This window comes from Sminthopsis crassicaudata, chromosome 2, assembly GCF_048593235.1.
Source record: "Sminthopsis crassicaudata isolate SCR6 chromosome 2, ASM4859323v1, whole genome shotgun sequence".
NCBI classification, from domain to species: Eukaryota; Metazoa; Chordata; class Mammalia; order Dasyuromorphia; family Dasyuridae; genus Sminthopsis; species Sminthopsis crassicaudata.
The window spans coordinates 35,497,670-35,519,830 of record NC_133618.1 but is presented as its reverse complement, the minus strand read 5'-3'; the positions used below and the strand labels follow the sequence as shown (position 1 = coordinate 35,519,830).

At 37.5% G+C, this 22,161-nt stretch overlaps 1 protein-coding gene across 1 annotated transcript; it reads right to left on the bottom strand.

Annotated features, from left to right (window-relative positions):
- Nucleotides 1-1,221: 1,221 nt before the first annotated feature.
- Nucleotides 1,222-13,687, bottom strand: LOC141554121 (uncharacterized). Its single transcript, XM_074285700.1, is given in 6 exon segments — nt 1,222-1,591; nt 1,594-2,973; nt 4,998-5,093; nt 5,836-5,962; nt 13,073-13,151; nt 13,505-13,687. Coding segments are annotated over 6 exon segments (2,040 nt in total). The 5' UTR covers nt 13,618-13,687; the 3' UTR covers nt 1,222-1,346.
- Between the last annotated feature and the right edge of the window lie 8,474 nt (nt 13,688-22,161).

Here is a 22,161-nt window from a genome sequence, read left to right as displayed (position 1 = left end):
AGTCATATAATATCAGTATCTGCCATAGGCCATTACTAGGCTTTTGAAAAATTAATATGATTCCAAATCTTTATGATTCTGTGGTTACCCTTTGAATGTGAACAGAAGCAATGCCAGCAACATCAGAAATACAACTCAGATAATACCTTCTTTAAGCACAGCAAAGTATGACACATCAAGCTCATCTGATGGCCAAGAGATTAACTCTATGACTCCTGCATGCCATGTGCCCAGGAATCAAAGTTAATACCAAGGCTCTCTGGCTCAACTACCATATCCTCGCCACAGCAGAAAACCCATGGGAAGATGTCATTAATCTTTCTTTCCTTAGAGGGCTCTGCAGAAGGGAGAAAAATCTCCTGGGGGGCTAAATAAGGACTCCTGGATCTTCATACACTGACTCACAATCACAGTCTAGATAAGCTATGGGATCCTCCCACACTCTTTACATTCATAAAGATTCTACAGAGGATGAATTCTTTAATGGATATCAAAGTACCGTACTCATTCAAAATGTCTTCCCAAATGAATTACATAATTCACAAGGTTTCTATCAAGAATAGATTCTTGTATGCTGAGAAAGTTGTGTCTTCAGTCTGGAGGTCTTCCACATTCATGAAATTTTTCTCTAGTATCAATATACTAATTTTGAGTAAGTTCTAAAGTCAGAAGGAAGGCCTACCTACATAAAGGACATTCATAAGGTTCCTCTTCTATATGAATTCTGTGATGTCAAATAAGTTCCGAGTTGTAGTGGAAGACCTTCCCACACTCCTTGTACTCATAAAGAATCTTCCTAGCATGAATTTTCAATGCAGAGTAAATTGTGTATTACTCCTAAGTCTTCCCATATTCGTTACATTCACAAGACTTCTTTCAAGTATAAATGCTCTGATGTATATAGTAGATTGTGTCTAACTTTTAAAGCCCTTTCCACTTTCATAAGGATCTTCCTTCACCAGCATGAATTTTCTGATATATAATAAAATCTAAACTGGCTAAATCTTCATACACTTTACATTCATGAGGAAATTCTTAAGAATAAATTCTGTAATGGACATGAAGTTGTGTCCTCTGTCTAATGTATTTTCTACATTCTCTCCAGGTCTCTCTCCAATATGAATTTTCCAATGCACAATAAGATATAACTTTCTGTTGAAGGCCCTCTCATATACAAATACATCTATAAGATTTCTCCATTCTATCATTTCTTGCAAGTGTTCTAAGAAATGACTTTAGAGAAAAGCCTTCCCACATGCTTTCCATTCAAAAGGATTCTAACCAGTATGAATTTTGATTCATAGTGAGATAAGCCTTCCTCCTCCACACTTTCCCAAATTATATTCCTAAGGCTTCCCTCCAGTATGCATTCTCTGATGCTGAGTAAGTTGTCTCTTAACCCTGAAAGCCATCCTGCATTCACTACATTCATAAGGTGTTTCTCCACTATGAATTCTCTGATGCACAGTAAGATTTGACTTCTTATTAAAGGCCTTCCCACATACACTACATTCATAAGGTTTCTCTCCGGTATGAATTCTTTCATGTGTAATAAGTTCTGAATTGTAAAAGAAAGCTTTCCCACACTCCTACATTCAAAATGTTTCTCTCCAGTATGAATGCTCTGATGCACAGTAATATGTGCCTTACTCCTGAAGGCCATTCCACATTCACTACATTGATAAGGTTTCTCTCCAGTATGTATTCTTTGATGGATAGTAAGATATGATTTCTTATTGAAGGCCTTATTACAAACACTACATTCATAAGGTTTCTCTACTCTATGATTTCTTTGATGTTTTCTAAGATATGACTTCAGAGGGAAAGCCTTCCCACATTCCTTGCATTCATAAGGATTCTCTCCAGTATGAATTCTCTGATGCATGCTGAGATATGTTTTCCTCCTGAAGGCCTTCCCACATTCACCACATACATATGGTTTCTCTCCAGTATGCATTCTTTGATGCACAGTAAGATGCGACTTCCTACTGAAGGCCTTCCCACATTCACCACATACATATGGTTTCTCTTGCATGTGATTTCTTTGATGTTTTATAAGTTCTGAATTGTAGTGAAAAGCCTTCCCACACTCTTTACATTCATAAAGAATCTTTCCAGGATGAACTCTGAGATGCACAGTAAGTTGTTTCTTATTTCTGAAGGCCTTTCCACATTCACTACATTTATAAGGTTTCTCTCCAGTATGAATACTTTGATGCACTGTAAGTTGTGTCTTACTGCTAAAGGCCTTCTCACATATAGTACATTCATAAGGTTTCTCTCCAGTATGACTTCTTTGATGTAAAATAAGTGCCGAGTTGTAGATGAAAGCTTTTCCACAATCTTTACATTCATAAAGAATCTTTCCAGTATGAATACTTTGATGCACAGTAAATTGTGTCTTATGCCTAAAGGCTTTCCCACATTTATTACATTCATAAAGTTTCTCTCCACTATGAATTCTCTGATGTTCAGTAAGATGTGACTTCCTATTAAAGGCCTTGCCACATTCACTACATTCATAAGGTTTCTCTCCAGTATGAATTCTCTGATGTAGAATAAATTCTGAGTTGTATATGAAAGCCTTTCCACACTCCTTACATTCATAAAGAATCTTTCCAGTATGAATACTCTGATGCACAGTAAGTTGTGTCTTGTGTCTGAAGGTCTTAGGACATTTACTACATTTGTAAAGTTTCTGTCCAATATGAATTCTCTGATGTACAGTAAGATGTGACTTCCTATTGAAGGCCTTCCCACATTCACTACATTCATAAGGTTTCTCTCCAGTATGAATTCTCTGATGTAGACTAAGTTCTGAGTTATAGATGAAAGCCTTTCCACACTCCTTACATTTGTAAAGAATCTTCCCAGTATGAATACTCTGATGCACAGTAAGTTGTGTCTTACTCTTGAATGCCTTCCCACATTCACTACATTTATAAGATTTTTCTTCAATAAATCCTTTGCTCCCTGAAAGAAAAAACAAAAAGCAGATTAACCCTGCCTTTTTCTCCCCATTCCCATGGCTCCTCATTGCTCAGTTTTAGAAATATTATCTTGTATTCCTACTTGAGATGGCTAGTCTCACTATTCTTTAACTAGAGATCACAGTTAACTGAATGTGAAAATAGGATGACTTAAAATTGATGTATAAATGAATTGCCCTAGAAGGAAATTATCTGGAAAATGAAGAAAGTTGACATTTGAATGTAATCAGCACATAAAAGACGATCCTTAAAAACTAGATGACTATGACAGTTTACAAAAGCAGCCTTAGGACAACAAAGTGACACAGTCATGAAGATGAATTTTTCTGAGGTCCTATCAGGACTCTGACACTAGGTGTATAATCCTGGGCAGATCATTTTATCATGTTTGCCTGACTTAAGAAAAGGAAAAGGGGCATGTAGGTGGTGCAGTGGATAGAGTACCATCCTTGAAGTCAAGAGGACCTAAGTTCAAATCTGACCTCAGACACTTAACACTTCCTAGCTGTGTGATCCGAAGGAAGGAAGGAAGGAAGGAAGGAAGGAAGGAAGGAAGGAAGGAAGGAAGGAAGGAAGGAAGGAAGGAAGGAAGGAAGGAAGGAAGGAAGGAAGGAAGGAAGGAAAGGGAAAAAAAAGGAAAGGAAAAGGCAAACCACTCCATTGTCTCCATTCAAAAATCACCAAATTAGGTCACAAAGAGTTGGACATGACCAAAAAATGATTGAAAAATGTATCCTTCCCATTTAAAGAGAAATAGGGAGGAAAACACTGAATAGAAAGGAAAAGGAGACTTAAAGACTTTAGCATTAGGAGAGCTAGAAAAAGACATGGAACAAATAATAGAAAGAGAACATATAAGGAAAGGAGGACATAATGAACAGTCACTGCCACAAATGTCCATTAAAGTTCCAACATATCTACTTTGTAAGGCACGGATTAAATTTGTAAAAGAAAGATTCAATTCTATAATGGTAAATGATCAAGACATAGTTATTTTTCACAAGACAAAATAATAATACATGAAACAATACTGAAATGCTAATAATCAAAGAAGTAAAATGCAGAACAATTTCGAAGTATCACCAAATACGCATCAGATTAAAAGATATTTTTAAATGACAAATTTTGGAATTTATGGTATAATAAGTACTTTTTAAGCTGCTGATGTCATTGGTCAGGAAATCAGAAAAACAATTTAAGCTTGACCTATGAAACTTCATAACCAATAACCTAACAGTTTCATTACTAGGTCTATATCCTCAAAATTTTACTAAAATCAAAGACATTTTAAAAAAATATTTGCCATAGCTTGTGAAACACTAAAAATGTATAGGTCCAATAATGGGGTTATGGCTAAACAAATGCTATCATAGGAACATATTACCTATTGATAAATAAAATTTCCAAGTATAAAAAAAACAGGATGATATAAAATATAATAGATAAAAGGGGAATTAGGTTAGTACAGAAACATAAACATCAAGGAACAAAGAAGAATGTATCAGAAAAGGACCCAAAAGCCAAAAGGGCTTTTTTTTTTCTTTTTTTTCTTTTTTTTGCTGAGGCAAATAAGATTAAGTGACAAGCCCAGGGTCACATAGCTAGGAAGCATTGAGTGTCTGAGGTCAGATTTGAACTCAGGTCCTCCTGACTTCAGAGCTGGTGCTCCCAAAAGGGCATATTTTTAATGTTTTATATGATGGGTTTATTTTTAGAGGGAGAATGAATTCATGAACCTGAGGCAAGACAATGCCCGTTTAAGATAAGATTGTCTTCCATGAACAGGCAGAAATACTAGAAGAACATATAAGTAAAGAGATGCATAAAAAAGTAACTTCTTGACTTCTTTCATTAAATTTCATTCTGTCATTAAAAAATAACATTTGAAAGTCTCAGTTCTCAACAGGCCTTGGAAGCTTAGATAAAATTACTTTATTCAACACGTTAAAATGACCAATAGAGAAGCAATTTCAAATGAATCCATTTCCTTAGTTTTTATGTAGTCACCTGGACAGCTGCTTTTTGGATTATCTGCCTCTGGCATCCAAGTTTCTTCATTTCTTTCCAATTGGTAGATCACATCTGGTTTAGAAACTGTAAATCCTGTTTGTTGAAAATGAAAAAGTTGAGACACAGTTATCTCATAATTCAATTACAGAACAGAAAGAGAAAATATTTCTCTCAACTCTCAGTAAAAAATGGGGAAATAAGAGTGCAAAAATGTATTTTATAACTATTTAAGCCACTGTCTATGTTAGCTGATTTTGTTTGTGATTATTTTTTCAACCAGAGAAGCCTCAAAGGTCTAGATGGAAGGAAAGATGGGATTTTTTTTGTATTATTGTTTATGTAGTGGAAGTAGAAGGAATATTTTCATTTTACAAATAATATCCATAAAATTAGTAAAAGAATAAAAAATTAATTGAAACTCTCTTTGAAAAAAAGTAGGCACCCTAGAAAAATCTCTAGGATAGTGCAAAGGACCAAGAATGAATATTCTATTATGTAGGAATAGCTTATAAAATAGGACTTATGAAAAACAGTTCATGTTATTCTGCTTAGACAATGGGAACACTTTATGTATCATAAAACAAATGGGATTAAACAAAAAAAAATTGGTTTTAAAGCAAAAGAGAGGGAAAGATACATTCTCAAGGATAATAACAAATCAAGCCATCTGTTTTCAGGAGTATGAAGCAAAGACCTTTATCCCTGAATAAGTAGCACAATTACTGTGTCTCTTGGCTACACAAGAACTAGGAATACCTTCCTTTTGAATGACAAAAAATAATCTTGAAAGTCAATATCACATATATGAAAGCTACAAAGAGGAAACATTTCTTACCTAAAAAGACCAAATTCCTATAATTCTCTAGCATCACCTCCCTGTACAATTTCTTCTGAGTTGAGTTCAAATGCGCCCACTCCTCCCAGGTGAATTCCACGGTCACATCCTGCAATGTCACTAATTCCTGAAACAGCAAAAATATTTGTGCTTATCCAGGAATAACTCTAATTTTTATCAAGTTTGAATATAAACTCCCTTTCAATAGGACTTCTTTCAGTTTCTTATCTGTTATCCAGGACAGAGATTAATAGATAACAGGCACTTTAGAATTTCTCTCTTATGAGACTGAAAGATCCTTGGGGCCAATGGCCAGGTTTGCTTTTCTTTGAATCCTCAATACTTAGCACAGTGGATGCTTAATATTGTTCACAGATCCAATGGCATCATTTTAAAATGTAGGTGGAATTTTTTTGTTCTTTTAAACTTTGTGAACATGATTATGCTCAATGCTCCAGAAACCATAAGAGAAAAGTGAGCATGAAGGACTATTATTTCCTATCTGACACACTGGGAAAAATGTTTTACAGGTGAAAAGAATATTAAAGGAACATCATCTTCTAAGTCATATATTTAGATGAAAGAGACTTGAATCCACTTTTCTCATTTCACAAATTAGGGAAGTGAGACCCAGAAAGAGAAAGTAACCTGCTGCAGGTCAAAAGGGAATAAATTACAGATCTGTACTTTGAATCCAGGTTTTCTAAACTCCAAATCCAAAGGTATTTTTTTTTTGTAAATAAAAAGCTTTAATTAAAAAAATGAAAAAAATTCACATACACACAAAATAAGATGGAGTTAAAGGATTATCTTTTATCTACATCCCTTTCTGCAAGCCCTCAAATTATAGCATCCTTCTGCCAAAATCATCTTGTATTTAGCTATTTTGTGTACTCCAAAGGCATTTTCACTGCCCTTTCTCTATAACCAGAATAAGCCCATACACAAAAGATGAGGATATACCATAAGAGCAGTCTTTGAAGGCACCAATAAACTGGTAAAGGACTGGGGGGAAAATAACATATGGATACAATTTATTTTAAAGTCTGAAATGATAAGTATAAGAAAATCTGAAAAGCATGAGAACTGTGAATTTAATGATGCAGTGTGAAATAAGTTGAGCCAAAAGACTATACAAACATCTTTTAAAAGAAAAAAATGCTGAACTGAGAAATTGAAAAAAAAAAAAAAAGATTACTTTTTCTAACAGCAAAGAAGATGGAAAGCACTATAATGTTTTATAAATTATGCAGAAGAGTCACTATAATTAATATTTTTGTATAATTTTCTTTCTTGACTATAAAAGAAGGTAAGGGAAAGAAACCTTGAAAAGAAAATGATTGAGGTAAATAGCAAAAAGCTTTATAGAAAAAATAAAAAGTAAAATAGTCTTTTCTCATTGCTCATTAACCAGCTCATTTAAAAATATATTTTAGGAATGTGTCAGAATTTGAGGTCAATGGCCCAGGTTTAGCAGAATCCAATGTCTCTTTTTTGAAACTTAGCACAAGCCCCCTTTTCCAGTTCTGGGGAACCAATCCCTTCTCCGAGATCTTTCAAGGAAACCTGAGAATGGCTAAACAATCAAACACATTGTATACTTTTTTCAGGACAGATGGATCCTATCTATCTCCTTTGATTCTGGATATCTACTTCTCATTGACAACTGTGGGGCTCTCAATCTCACTTCAAAAATCTTCAGTTTTCAAAGAGGAAATTAAAGACAAGGAAGAGTTTACTTGTTTAGCTATCTCTCAGGCATCCTTCCATTATCATCATCCCATCCACCCCAAATGTGGTTGTCATTATCCTTTGATCTCTTGCTTGCCTCCAAACCAGGTTTTTTTATATATATATATATATATTTTGTAACACTGATCACCAGATCTTTGGGGTCTTTGTTGTCTCCCCACTGCTTTTGTACACTGTTCTATTTCTTTTGTATTCATCTTCAGTTAATGGCACTTAAAAGTCATTTTAATGATATAATTAGTTATGATTCAAGTCAATCCTGGCTATTAACACTTACAGCTGAGTCTCAATTTAAAATAGTCTTCTGATACAAAGACTTAAGTCTTAAACCCCCAATATATAATAGATACAAAGTTATCACTTGTTCAGCTATTTCCCAACTGATGGACATCCCCTCACTTTCCAATTCTTGCCACCAGAAAGAGAGCTGCAATAAATATGTGTATATAAAGGCCCTTTCCATTTTTGTTTTTATCTCTTTAGGATGCATAGCTGGTAGAGATTTGGTTAGAACAAAGGGTATCCAGAGTTTTATATCCTTTGGGCATAGTTTTAAATAAACATTTACAATGTAAACAAGGAAATCATATATAATGAAAGGAATTACTGATGATAAACCCATAACAATCTTAAATATTTATATTCCAGATGTCTTACCACACAAATTCATAAAAAAAAAAAAAAATAAGCCTGTCATAATAATCGAGCATGTCAGAAACAAACAAACAAACAAAAAAAAAAAAAAAAAAAGGTTTCTTCTCATCCTCCCTGCTCAAATCTGAAAAAAGGAGGGCCACCCTTAAGAAAAACTAGTTGGTGAAGTGGATAAAGCACCAATCTTGAAGTCAGGAGGACCTGAGTTCAAATCTGACCTCACACACTCAAAACTTCCTGTATGACCCCAGGTAAGTCACTAAACCCCAAGTGCCTCAGGAAAAAAAAAAAAAGAATAAAATCTTTGTAATGAATAAATAGAGGCAAAACAAATTTCTCTGTTAACTTATCTGAAAAAAATGTGTCAGTCTTCACCTTTTATTTTATGACATCACTGTACTGTCAAAAGCTGGGTAATATCTATCAAGAATCCTCTTGAAAAATGGTCATTGTGATCACAATTGTCAAATCTTTCAAATTTGTGTCCCTTTTTACTCTTTAAATTTTTTTCTATTATAACATGTAAAAACTTTAAATATATTTTTTAAGGATTTTGAGTTCTAAATTCCCTTCCTACTCTGCCTATTCATTAGTTGTTTCTTCAAAGGTAGATAGTATGTTTTTTATCATAAATCCTTTATAATTATATTGGATTTTTTTTTTTTGCTCAGAATAGATAAGTCATTCATAGTTGATAATTGTTTAATATTGGGACAACTGTGTATGATGTTCTCCTGGTTTTGCTCATTTCACTTTGCACCCAGTTCATGTAAGTCTTTCCCAGAACAACAGCATTCCATTATAATTGTACATCACAACTTGTTCAGCCTTTTCCCAACTGATGGACATCCCCTCACTTTCCATTTCTTTGCCACCAGAAAAAAAAAAACTGCAATAAATATTTGTTTATATAAAGATCCTTTCCATTTATTTCTTTGGGATACATAGATGGTAGAGATATGATTAGAACAAAGAGTATCCAGAGTTTTATACCCTTTGGGGCCATAGTTTTAAATAAACATTTACAATGTAAACAAAAAAAATCATATATACTAAAAGGACTACTGATGATAACTCTATCTCAATCTTAAATGTTTATATTCCAGATGTCTTGCCATACAAATTATTTTTTAAAAAAATAAGCCTGTCAGTAACAACAACATAAATTATATATTTATATCAATAGTCACTTTTCAAACAAAAACAGATTTAACAACTACAGAAATATTAATCGCTCAAAAGTAAACTGAACCAATAAAATGAAAAAGACAAATCTACCTACAGTGATATACTCAGTGGCATGCCAATCAAACCACCAAAGTTTACATAGATAGATAGATAGATAGATAGATAGATAGATAGATAGAAAAATAACAATCATTAAATCATTATCAGGATAAAGCAAAGGTCAAGAATATCAATGGAATAAACAAAAACTGAAGGAAGGGAACCTATCACAATATATTTCAAGCTATATTAAAAGGAGTAATGATCAAAACAATTTGGGAAGGGCTAAAAATTTTAATGGTTGATCAGCATATTAAGTACAATATAACAGAAATTATTATAATAATGTAGTGTTTGATAAGCCCCAAGATCCAAGCTTTTCATGTGAGAATTATTCTTTTCACAAATTTTGCTGGGAAAACTGCAAAGCAGTCTGGCAAAAACTAGGCACAGACCAACATTTTACATCATTTACCAAGATAAGGTCAAAATGAGGGCGTGATTTAGACTTAAAAGGTGATATCCTAAGTAAAGCAGGCAAACATAGGAAAACGTACTTGTTAGACCTATGGAAAAAAAAATAATTTGTGACCAAACAAGAGATGAGAGGATTATAGGAAGTAACATATATAAACGTGGGCACACAAAATTTTAAAAAGTTTTGTACAAACAAATATATATAGGAAACAGCTAAATATTCAAAAATAAAATCCATTTACCAATTGAAAAATAGACAAAGGATATGACAGGCAGTTTTCAGAAGAGACATCAATAGTTATATGAAAAAATGCTCTAAATCATTAATGATTAGAGAAATGCAAATTAAAACATTTCAGAGATTTACTTCACATCTACCAATGAGACTGGATACTAGGAGAGAAAAGGAAAATGATCAATGTTTTAAGAAATGCAGAAAAATAGGGACACTAAAGCACCACTAGTGGAATTGTAAACAGTTTTAACCATTCATTTTGAAATACAACGTGGAACCATGCCCAAAAATTATAAAACTGTCTACCCTTTGACCTAGCTAACCCTCTCTTAAGGTCTCCAAGCCAAAGAAATCAAAGCAAAGGTGAAAGGACTTAAAGTCACAAAAATATTTATAGCTGTTTGATTGTGGTGGCAAAGAATTGAGCAGATGTGAGGGAATCATTTTAAGATTACAAGGAAGAACTCCTAGGACTTTACATTATTCCAGGAACTCACTCCCTTCTGAAACAGTAAGTGAACCTGGAGGGACTTCAGAGGATTAAGACAGCAAGTGGTTAATTGTAGGATTTGAGTGAACCACAATGATTCCTCCATCTTTTGACTCAATTCTGAAGATTCATTTCTATTAAATTTTTGGCCTACCTAGTCCAATTGCTGTCTTGTGAGAAAACTTTATGCAACTGTGGGAATTGGAAAACCTTACTGTTCTGTTTGACCCTAGCCCTTCTTAGTTGGGAAACAAGACATTTTTTCTCTGCTCTTTAGTGACCCTTACCCAAGGGTCAGATTCAAAGACTAATGTAAAGAGTTCCTCATAATTGTATATTTTACGGAAAACTGGCCTCATACCGGTCAATCAATTATTATCTTGCTATTTATCAGTTATCCATTATTTAATTGTTTACAAATACTTAGGAGGAGTAGGACACTTCTTTTTTTTCTAATTTCAGAGTATTCCACCTGTTCACCCTCTCCTTTCCAACTTAGGAAGTCCCTAATTTTTCTTTATATTTTTAAATGCTTTTTATTTTCAAAATATATTCATAGATAATTTCCAACTTTCACTCTTGGAAAACCTTGTATTCCAAAAAAATTTTTCCCTCCCTTTTCCCCACTCCCTCCCTTAGACTGCAAGTAATCCAATATATGTTAAACATCTGCAATTCTTCTATGCATATTTTCACAAATATCATGCTGCACAAGAAAAATCAGATCAAGAAGGAAAAAAATGAGAAAGAAATCAAAATGCAAGCAAACAACAAAAAAGTGAAAATATTAAGTTGTGATTCACACTCAGTCCCCACAGTCCACTCACTGAGTGCAGGCAGATGGCTTTCTTCATCACAAGACCATTGGAACTGGGCTGAATCATCTCGTTGAAAAGAACCGCATCCATCAGAATTGTATGTTATATAATCTTGCTATTGCTGTATATGATGATCTTCTGTTTCTGCTCATTTCACTTAGCATCGTTTCATCTAAGTCTCTCCAGGCCTCTCTGAAATCCTGCTGATTTCTTATAGAACAATAATATTCCATAACAATCATATGCCATAACTTATTAAGTCATTCTCCAATTGATGGGCATGCATTCAACTTCCAGTTCTTTGCCACCACAAAAAGGACTGCCACAAATATTTCTGCACATGTGGGTCCCTTTCCCTCTTTTATGATCTTTTTGGGATACAAGTTTAGTAGAAATACTTCTGGATCAAAGGGTATGAACAGTGTGATAGTTCTTTAGGCATAATTCTGAATTGCTCTACAGAATGGCTGAATCAGTTCACAACTCCACCAACAATGTTTTTGTGTTCCAGTTTTCCCCCACCTCCTCCAACATTTGTGATTATCTTTTCCTGTCATCTTAGCCTATCTGACAGGTGTGTAGTAGTATCTCAGAGTTATCTTAATTTGCATTTCTCTGATCAAGTGATTTAGAGCACCTTTTTATATGAGTAGAAATTTCAATTTCTTCTTCTGAAAATTGTTTATTCATATCTTTTACCTAATGGTATAATGTTTCTTTGTACTTAAGTAACATTATTCGAGTAACTGCTTTTAAAAGTCCGTCTTCCCCCCCCCCCAAAAAAAAAAAGTTCTTCTTCTCTTGTATTTGTTATACAGGCCTGAAATGAGGAGGTGTACTCAGAGTTTGTTGAACAACTGGGTTGCACTGCCTAGTAAATCTTGATGCTCAAAAGATCAAATCATTATTTCCTTGGTCATTTCCTCTTTCACTCCATATCAGTTGGGGAATAGCTGAATAATAATATGATTTGCAGGAATACTATTGTATACTAAGAAATGACAAGGCAAGATAGGTTCCGAAAAACCTGCAAAACTTCTATGAATTGAGGCAAAGTGCGGTGAATAAAATGGGGAGAACATTGTGCCCAGTCATGGCAAAGCTGAAACAATAATCAACTGTGAAAGAAGACTTGATTAGCACAATGGTGCATAAAAATGCCAAATAACTCCTGATGAAAAATGAAGAGAAAACTGATGAAATCTGAAGACAAGGAGAAAGGATTTTTTTCCCCATTTTCTTTTATTTTAAAGCCTTTTATTTATTTTTTACTTTATTTTCATTTATTTATTTATTTATTTTGCATTGTATGTAATGGAAATGCTCTGCAAGTCTCCACAGGCATAATGTGTCTTGTTACTTGCCTTGTCAGTGGTAGGGAGGGCACTGGGAGAGGGAAAGAATCTGGCGCCTAAAATTTAAAAATCAATGTTCCTTTGGGGGAAGAGGACATTGAATAAGTAGATGGTCTCTAAATATATGATTTCCCGATGGCCAAAATTTCTAAAGTTTAACGTATAAGAACCGTACCCCACGGTCCTTGCACTCGGAGGGTGTTTCAGGACAGCAGCAGGGGTCACTCACCTGGCCGCGCCTGGCGGTCCCTCCGGGGGCCATCGCCTCCTCCTCAGGGACAGAGCAGAGGCCACGAGAGGCCGAGGTCCTGGGGAGGAAAGGAGGCCCATGAGAGGCCCCACTTGTCACTGAGGGGGACCCCGAGGCGGGGGAATGGAGAGAGGGACAGAAGGAGCGGGTCACTGCTCTGGAGGGGACACTGTCCTCAGGACCAGCTCCTTCAGGGCTCAGGGAAGACAAGGGAGGGGCGGAGGATCTCAGCGGAGGAAGAGCTCCTAGGGAGGATGGTGGCAGAGAGGACGCCGCAGGACGGGACCAGGGATGGGGGTTCTGGCTTGGAAACTAGAGACCCCGGTCACGTGGGAGGGCGTATCCAGGAACTATGGGATCCACCTCCTTCCCCACTCTCCGCCCATGTCGCCCCGCCCCGTCCCCGCCTACACTTCTGGGCAAGCACCGCCCCGGGAACAGTCAATCCAAGCATGGTTTCCTTTGCCTCCTCTGTGAGCTCCCCAGCCAGGCCCTGGGGTTCCGGGATCCCCGCATCCCCGCATTGGGCTTCTGGCTCCGCTTTCGACTGCAGCTCACCGCGTCACAGGTGCTGGAAGCAGGGAAGATGTGAGAGAGGTGGTACGGAAGTGACTTTAAAAGGAAGTGCGGGTCCTGACATCCGGGGCCTCTGAGAGAGCAAGTCCTTCTGGGAGTCGTAGTCTGGAGACTACTGCATCTTCTGCGTATGACTTCAGCTCATCTTCCCCTCCCCTCCTTCCCTCTGGCTGGACGGAGATCCGCCCCTGACTGTCCCCCCTGCCCCCAGGGGATATTTCCCTGCTCACTCATCCCTTCTTTCCAATCTCATGCTCACTGGTGACCAGAGCCACCTCTCTGAGACAGAGGGCTTTGAGTGTAAGCGGAAACAAATCAATGAAAATGAAGTAAAAATAAATAAATAAATAAAATACACACTTCACTGTGCACTTAGAGTTCATCACCTCTTGTCTTGAGTCATGCTTGTGATTAGTGGAGCTTGGGACGGCTGGGGGCTCAATGACTAGAGTGCTGGGTTCAAATTCAGCCTCAGCCATACTAGCTGTGGGACCCTGGACAAGTCTCTTACTCCTGTTTGCCTCAGGTTGAGATCTCTAAAATGAGGAGAAGGGAGTGGCAAAGCAGCTCCTGTATCTTTGCTAAGAAAACCCCAACCCAGTCACTAACAGTCAGGAATGATTCCAGTAGTGAGAAAATGGATTCTATTTGTTCCAATCAGTAGTAATCACTTTGGTGTGATTCCACAGGGGAATGTTAGCAAGTATTAGTGATGTACTCATCCAGTAATATACTTAGTCTTGTCAACTTATCTTAATATAAAAATTACATGTATTCCCAGAGATTAAAAAGAGAAAAAAACCTATTCAAATAAAAATACTTATAGTAGCTCTTTCATGGTAGCAGAGAAGTGGAAATTGAGGGGATATTGATCAATTGGGGAATGACTGAACAAGCTGCTGTATATAATTGTGATATACTTCTCATGTACTATAAGCAGGATACTCTCAGAAAAACCTAGAAAGATTTAATTGAACTGATGCAAAGTGATCAAGTAACACAATTGCCTGCCTGCCAGCCTCCCTTCTTTTCTTCCTTCCTTCCTTCCTTCCTTCCTTCCTTCCTTCCTTCCTTCCTTCCTTCCTTCCTTCCTTCCTTCCTTCCTTCCTTCCTTCCTTCCTTCCTTCCTTCCTTCCTTCCTTCCTTCCTTCCTTCCTTCCTTCCTTCCTTCCTTCCTTCCTTCCTTCCTTCCTTCCTTCCTTCCTTCCTTCCTTCCTTCCTTCCTTCCTTCCTTCCTTCCTTCCTTCCTTCCTTCCTTCCTTCCTTCCTTCTGATAATGTTGTGAATAGTGGGTATATTGTGTAGTGAGAAACTGAAGGATTATCCCTGAGTCATGCAGGGAGAAGGCGCTGAGGGAGATCAGTTTAACTCCATGGCTGCACCCTCTGGGGAAGTGTCCTATTCAGAAACCCAATTATGTCAGACCCTTGAGGTTCCCTTTCTGTAGGGGTCTTGAACAACTTCACTTGGATATGTCCTGTTGCTGAGGTCAGGATAGCAATACTTAGTTTGAAATAAACGTGACAAATTTACAAGGGCCATTCTCTTTGCCAAAAGGAAGTTTTATTTAGGAGAAGAGTTTACAGACAAAATAAGCACCAGGAGTGGCAAATATGAAAGAGTTGGGAGAGCATATAGTTAAAAAGAAAAAGAATTTGAAAGAATCCATTACATGAGGTCTGAGTATGCATTTGACAGCAGGTTAGATCCATAAAGGAATCTGGCAGACTAACCAGAGTTAGCTAAAGGCAGGAGAAAGGTGCTGTTAAAGGGAAGGCACTATGAAGAGGGAGAGAGAGTGACTTCAAAGAGTTTCATCATGAGCATATCTTTTATAAGAAATATAGCATTGAGGGGTTCTCTGACAAAATCAAAAGGGAGAATAACAGAGAGAGGAAGTGCCAGGGAGCTCCAAGATGGGAGAATCAAGGAGCCAGATAGAATGCACCTGACAGATCAGGTCCCAGACCTGTCTAAAGACATGCTAATCAATATCTCAAAGCTTGTTTAAAGATGCACAGAGATTTGAGGGTAAGAGTTCTATCCTTACAATCACTCTATACCAGTTGGATAGGGTGGGAATTGGTTACATCTGATAACTGCCAAATGGGCTTCATCAGTTCATACTGTCAGAAAACGCAGTCATGTCCATGGGGTTAAATTTTCCCTATAAAATCTACTTTTGGCCCATGTTATATTCATTGCCCTCCTTTGGGTCAGTCCCCTACTAGCACTCTGCTTTTCAGTGTCTTTCTCCTCCCCTCTCCCCCTTGCCATGTGGTATCTCCTAACCCCACCATGCCTTGCAATGTCTCTCCTGACACCTCACTCCTCTTTACCACGAACTAGCTCCCTTTTTGGATTTATCCTGCCAGTTTAGTACAGGCCCCAAACTCCGGAGTGCTCCCTTTCTATAGGGTAATAGTGAGTTCCACTGAGGAAATTGTCTTTCATATGCTCACCCACTCTATTTCTTATTTATCATTCCCAGTATCTATTGTCATTTTATCTGTAATCTCTTCCCTTAAATAAACCTGCCTTTTGCCAAAGAGACTGGCCATTGAGAATTCTTCACATGAGTAAACCCCAAAAATAAACAAGCAAAGACAGCAAAGGAGGGGAACTGTGCAGGTGTCATGAGAGGAATAAGACCTATTGAGGTTTGTAACCCGATGTCCTGTTCTGTATCCTATTGCTGCCACTTTCTTTTTTATGTTTTGTGGTAACTATCACATGGTAATCTGGTGATGTCATCACAGAATATGCTGGATTTTTCATTGTTCTATTTATGATTTCTGTGTGGTGCAGGCTGGGGGCAGGTTTGGGCAGAGATGGGTGGAGATGGACTGGGGGCAACTATCAGAATCCTATGCTTTCCCCCTCAGAGAGCTGGGATCCAAACTCATTTGGAAAAGGAACAGGCTTCTATGCCAGGGAAAAAAAAGGGGGGGGGAGGGCCAAAAAAAATGTCAAAATGAAAAACATGCCAATACACATTAAAATCAGTGTAAGGGGCCTTTAAAGGGGTGCCACAGCAAATCGGGAGATTGAGTGGTCCAGAAGTAATTTCTGTGGATATTAGGACTGCCCTTGGGTGGGATCCTGGCCATATTGAGATAGCTTCGTAATGGGTGACTCTCTCGCTGATTGGCTGTGTGTGTGACCTCACAGGCCCTTTATAACCCCACTGCAGGCAGCAGTTGCTCTCTTTTAACCTGGCATTCTTCATCCTGGCTCCCTAGCCTGGGTGGCCAAGCCAAGATGGATAGCCAAAAGAGGTGCAGATCCAGCAGCAGAGTTCATCCCCACCAGAGACATTTGTACCCTGGGGATCCAAGAGAAGGACTAGACAACCGCCCAGAGGGACCAGCCAGATGTCAGCAGCTCTTCAGACGCTGATGGCAGCAATGTCCCTCCTGACCGTGACACCAGAGACACCAGACACAGTTCCAGTGTTGCAGCTGAAATGGACTGTTTCGGGTTATATGCAATATAAAAACTGTAAATGGACAATGGGCCTGCTTGCTCCTCCCGTGGCTACTTGCCATATGGTGGCCTGGGGAGAGGCTTTGCCCTATGCTTTCTATTGAAGGACTATGCTTTTAAATTAGTGGGTGAAAAACCAACGCACCCACCTGCCGTTGTTATTGAGACAATGTTATTGGACATGACTTTGCTTATGTGCACCTGGGAAACTAGAATTGCTCTAGGATTGTGAAAAGTGCAATTGAGAATTGTGATAAGCTAGAATTGTTCTAGGATTGTGAAAAGTGCAATAGAGAATTGTGATAAGCTAGGATTGCTCTAGGATTGTGAAAAGTGCAACAGAAAATTGTAAGAAACTAGAATTGGTCTAGAATTGTGATAAATGTAACTAGAATTGTGACAACCTACCTCACTGATATTTAATTGTTAACTAGAATTGTGATGTTTTACCTTGTTGACTTCCCATCTCAGTGTTGACATCCTACCTCTTTGGCATATTATCTCGAGTATGACTTTGATAAATGGGTTGAACACTTGGGCCACTGTTGAGCCTGGTTCTTATTGTCATACTTCTATTTACTGATCTGCTGCTTTGTACCTCCTTGGGCATAACACTCTGTCATCTCATGGATCAAGTGAACTATAGCTGGTGCTAAAAGTTTAGCTTGGTGAGATGTGTGGTTCCCGCAAAACAAGAGAAAGGGAATTGTAAGGGGCCTTTAAATGGGTACTACAGCAAATCGGGAGATTGAGTGGTCCGGAAGTAATTTCTGTGGATATTAGGACTGCCCTTGGGTGGGATCCTGGCCATATTGAGATAGCTTCGTAATGGGTGACTCTCTCGCTGATTGGCTGTGTGTGTGACCTCACAGGTCCTTTATAAGCCCACTGCAGGCAGCAGTTGCTCTCTTTTAACCTGGCGTTCTTCACCCTGGCTTCCTAGCCTGGGTGGCCAAGCCAAGATGGATAGCCAAAAGAGGTAAGGGTTTTGGTAGTGAAAACGTGGGTCTTCTGACCAGGTGTTCACTCGGGAACCAACAAGTCAGGGCATCAGTCAGGGCATTATGTGAGTAGGTATAATAAAAGCTTTTAAGATTACATGTGGCTGTTCTTGAGTGCGCTACCGGTTATTAAGCTATAGATTCAAGAGATTGTGACCAGAGACCTTTGAAGGCCTCAGAGGAGGCGAGCCGGGTAGAGTTCACACTGCAAAGGACAGTGGTCAAAGGTACTCTGGTGGGTCTAGGACAGACTAGTAATTGTAACTGCCAGGAGAGCACGTTACAAATCAGGTCCTTGGTGGTTGGGTATGTAATAAAGAGGAGAGAAAAAAAAATCTAAGCCAGTAGACTGAGACGTTGTCGAGAATTATTGGGACAGCTGTCTCATCTGATTGTTGGTTTCTTCTAGGTATGTCCATTCAGAAGCAGAGGCTTGCTTCAAACTATTCAGATTTAAACAATGCAATAAAGTTTTTCTTGAAATTCCCATAATTACATAATTACAAAAAGTCAAGTACATATTAAATTACTTAAAGGGCTCAAAAATATATTTCCTAGTTATCTTTTCCTGGACAATATGCTTTACTCTCTGGACAACTCTAAAAAGAGCACTGCTTCTCTGGTTCCAAATCTAGAGGTTCTAACCTAATAGCATAAAATCACTTAAGTTTGGTTTCCCCAATTTGGAAACTTCAGAAATTTCAGTTTCTATATCATTTGTTGTCTTTATCCTTTCTTAAATCTTGTACCTGATATATTGTTTGATAGAATTCACTTGTAAATCTGTCTAGTGCACATGATTTTTCTTAGGAAGCTTATTTATGATCTGTTCTTCTGACTTTAAAATTATCAGACACTAAAAATCAGAAAAATAATTTCACTTTCTATACCTTTATCAATACAATTTGTGTTTAAGATCCAATTAATCCTTAATTAATAAAACCCTAGAACTTATTCCAATACATTTGTTAAGCCTGAATTTCCATGACTGATAAATTTGGATGCCAATGATATACATCTGTATGTAATTCTTAGAGAAAACAGTCTATTCCTGTTGTTGTTTTCAAAATTGACTACTCCATTTATTTTTTTTAATTATAGCTTTTTCATTGACATAACATATGCATGGGTAATTTTTGCAACAGTGTCCTTTGCACTCACTTCTATTCCAACTTTTCCCTTCTCTCTCTCCACCCCCTCCCCTAGATAACATGTTAAGCATGTTATAGTATATCCTAGATACAATGTATGTGTGCAGCTCTGTACAGTTCTCTTGTTGCACAAGAAAAATTGGATTCAGAAGGTAAAACTAACCTGGGAAGAAAAACAAAAATGCAAGTAGTCCACATTCATTTCCCAGTGTTTCTTCTCTGGGTGTAGCTGATTCTGTCCATCATTGGTCAATTGGAACTGAATTAGATCTTCTCTTTGTTTAAGATATCCACTTCCATCAGAATACATCCTCATACATTATTGTTGCTGAAATGTATAATGATCTCCTGGTTCTGCTCATTTCACTCACCATCAATTCATGTAAGTCTTTCCAAGCCTCTCTGTATTCATCCTGCTGGTCATTTCTTACAGAGCAATAATATTCCATAACATTCATATGCCACATTTTCCCCAACCATTCTCTAATTAATGGGCATCCATTCATTTTCCAGTTTCTAGCCCCTACAAAAAGGGCTGTCACAATTTGGCACATACAAGTCCCTTTCCCTTCTTTGAACATCTCTTTTACTCCATTTATTTAGAAATCTTACATATTACATTTTTATTTTATTACCTTCTCTAATCATATCCACCTTTGGGGGTTATCATCCCTATTTTATAATTTAAACACAAATATAGATTAAAATTATAAGATGGTGGCAGCTGGATGAGGCAGTAAATAGAGCACCAGCCCTGGAGTCAATTCCAGCTTCAGACACTGGGCAAATCATTTAACCCCTATTGCTTCACAAATGAAAATAAAAAAAGATTTTTAAAAAATAATATGTTCATACATTCATGTCATTATAATTAACTCAGAGATGTTTCAGTGTCAATCTATTGTTTGATAGATTGAGTGTTGTATTTATAAAAACTTCTTGATTATAGAATTCTGCTATAAATGGGAAAAGAGGGGCATAGTTAGCTCATAACAGGGGGAAAATTCCCTAACTCTATTTGAGTCTAGACATGAGTGAATTTGACAGCCAATCATGTAGTCACAGGCTGTTAAAGACAATGCTTAATATGAACCAGGTGAGGAATCTTCCTTTTCAGCAAGCAATGAGTCAGAAGGATCCTACCAAGGTTTTGTCCTAGATTGTCTCCACAATCTTTTCCAGGCCAGACATCCATCTTGGTAGTTCTCAGAGAGTCTACATGCCATTTTTTACTATTGGTTTTATGACAACTTAGATAACTTTTCTGGTAATCAAAGCTCAAAGAACAGTAAATTTATGATCCCACGAATTTTCAACTAAAATAGCAACATTTCACTAACTATAACCTAAAGTTTGAATACTATTCTGATGTCTCCCTAACAGTTAACGTGTCATTAATCCTTTACTTACAAATTAAAATTACCCATATTCTAGGGCTTAAGACTTAATAGTAAATACCTGATTTTGATTCATTATTAATATGTTAAAGTTACATCTTTAAACTACCTTATATACTTTCATAACAGACGGATTTTCAAATGATCAGTTTTTTAAAAGCCCAATTCATGTGTGACAGCAATCAGGTTAAATTTTGCTTTGTCTTAACAGTATTTCTAGTAATGTTTCACAGCATATATTTAGCAATAAAATACAATTTAAAATAATACAAACAATAAAATTCAAATGACATCACATTTTTATCTCATATAAAAATCATTGATCTTACTACTGTTGGCATTTTAAAGACACTTTAAAGTTAGCAAAAATGGAACAAATACATTCAATAATAATAAAGTATCACTTAGCATATGCCAGTCACTGTGTTAAGTAAGCACTGAACAATCATTTTATCATTTTGATTTTGCAAAAACCACCATTATTATTTTTCTCTTTACAAATCAAGAAACTGGTGCTAATTGAGATAAAATAATGTGCCGTAAATTATTTAGCATTTCTGCAACTGGAACACAGAAATGTGGGCTTACCAAAGAGGAAGGCTAGCTGGCTCCCCCACCTCTGCTGCCAGATTGGGCACTGTGAGGACCACATGGACTCTCCCAGGCAGCAGCTGGGTGGCACCTGCCAAGGGCCAGGCAGCCTTGGAGACGCTGACTGACCTGACTTCAGGGTGTGTGACAGCGGGCACCACCTAGGCCTGGGATGACTGGTGGGGAATCTCCTTTTGATGATAGTTTCAGGTGTCAGGGAATGCTGGCCATGGGGCTTCTTCCTCCACACCCTACACACAGCTGCTCCTGCTGGGGAGCCACTGGGAAAGGGTGGGTGGGGCCTCTCTCCAGTTGCTACCCTGCTTTCCACCAGGTTTCCCTACAATTCACCAACATTCTCTTTTCTTAATCTGATCTGAGATGAGAAGTGTTAATAAAGGGACAAGGGCTGCAACAATCTTATTAGCTATTTATTCAAATGAGCATGGCTATCAGAGAAAGTGCTGTGCTCTATGAGCAAAGTAGAATTGAATTACCCTAAAGGAAATGCTAAATGCAATGTTTATAGGGACCATTTGTGTCAGACCTATGGCAGAGTATTCTGAACTCATATTTGTCTAATATAGTGATGTCATTTTGGTCCTACTGGAAAACAAAGGACAAAAACAACAAAGAAAAACACAGAAACACCCATGACTCTGGAGGAAGGGAGTAGGGCATGCTGAATGAGAGGGGTTGTGGGGAGTGTTGAGATTGGGAAAGGAGACCCCAAATGAATTTGCAGGCTTGAATCTATCTACTTAGTCAAGGGGCAAAGTTTTATTATAATTGTAATGCCATTAAAAGTGGACTGAATTGTAAGGGAATTCAGCCGAAAAACAGTAGCAAAGAGACATTTATCCAGT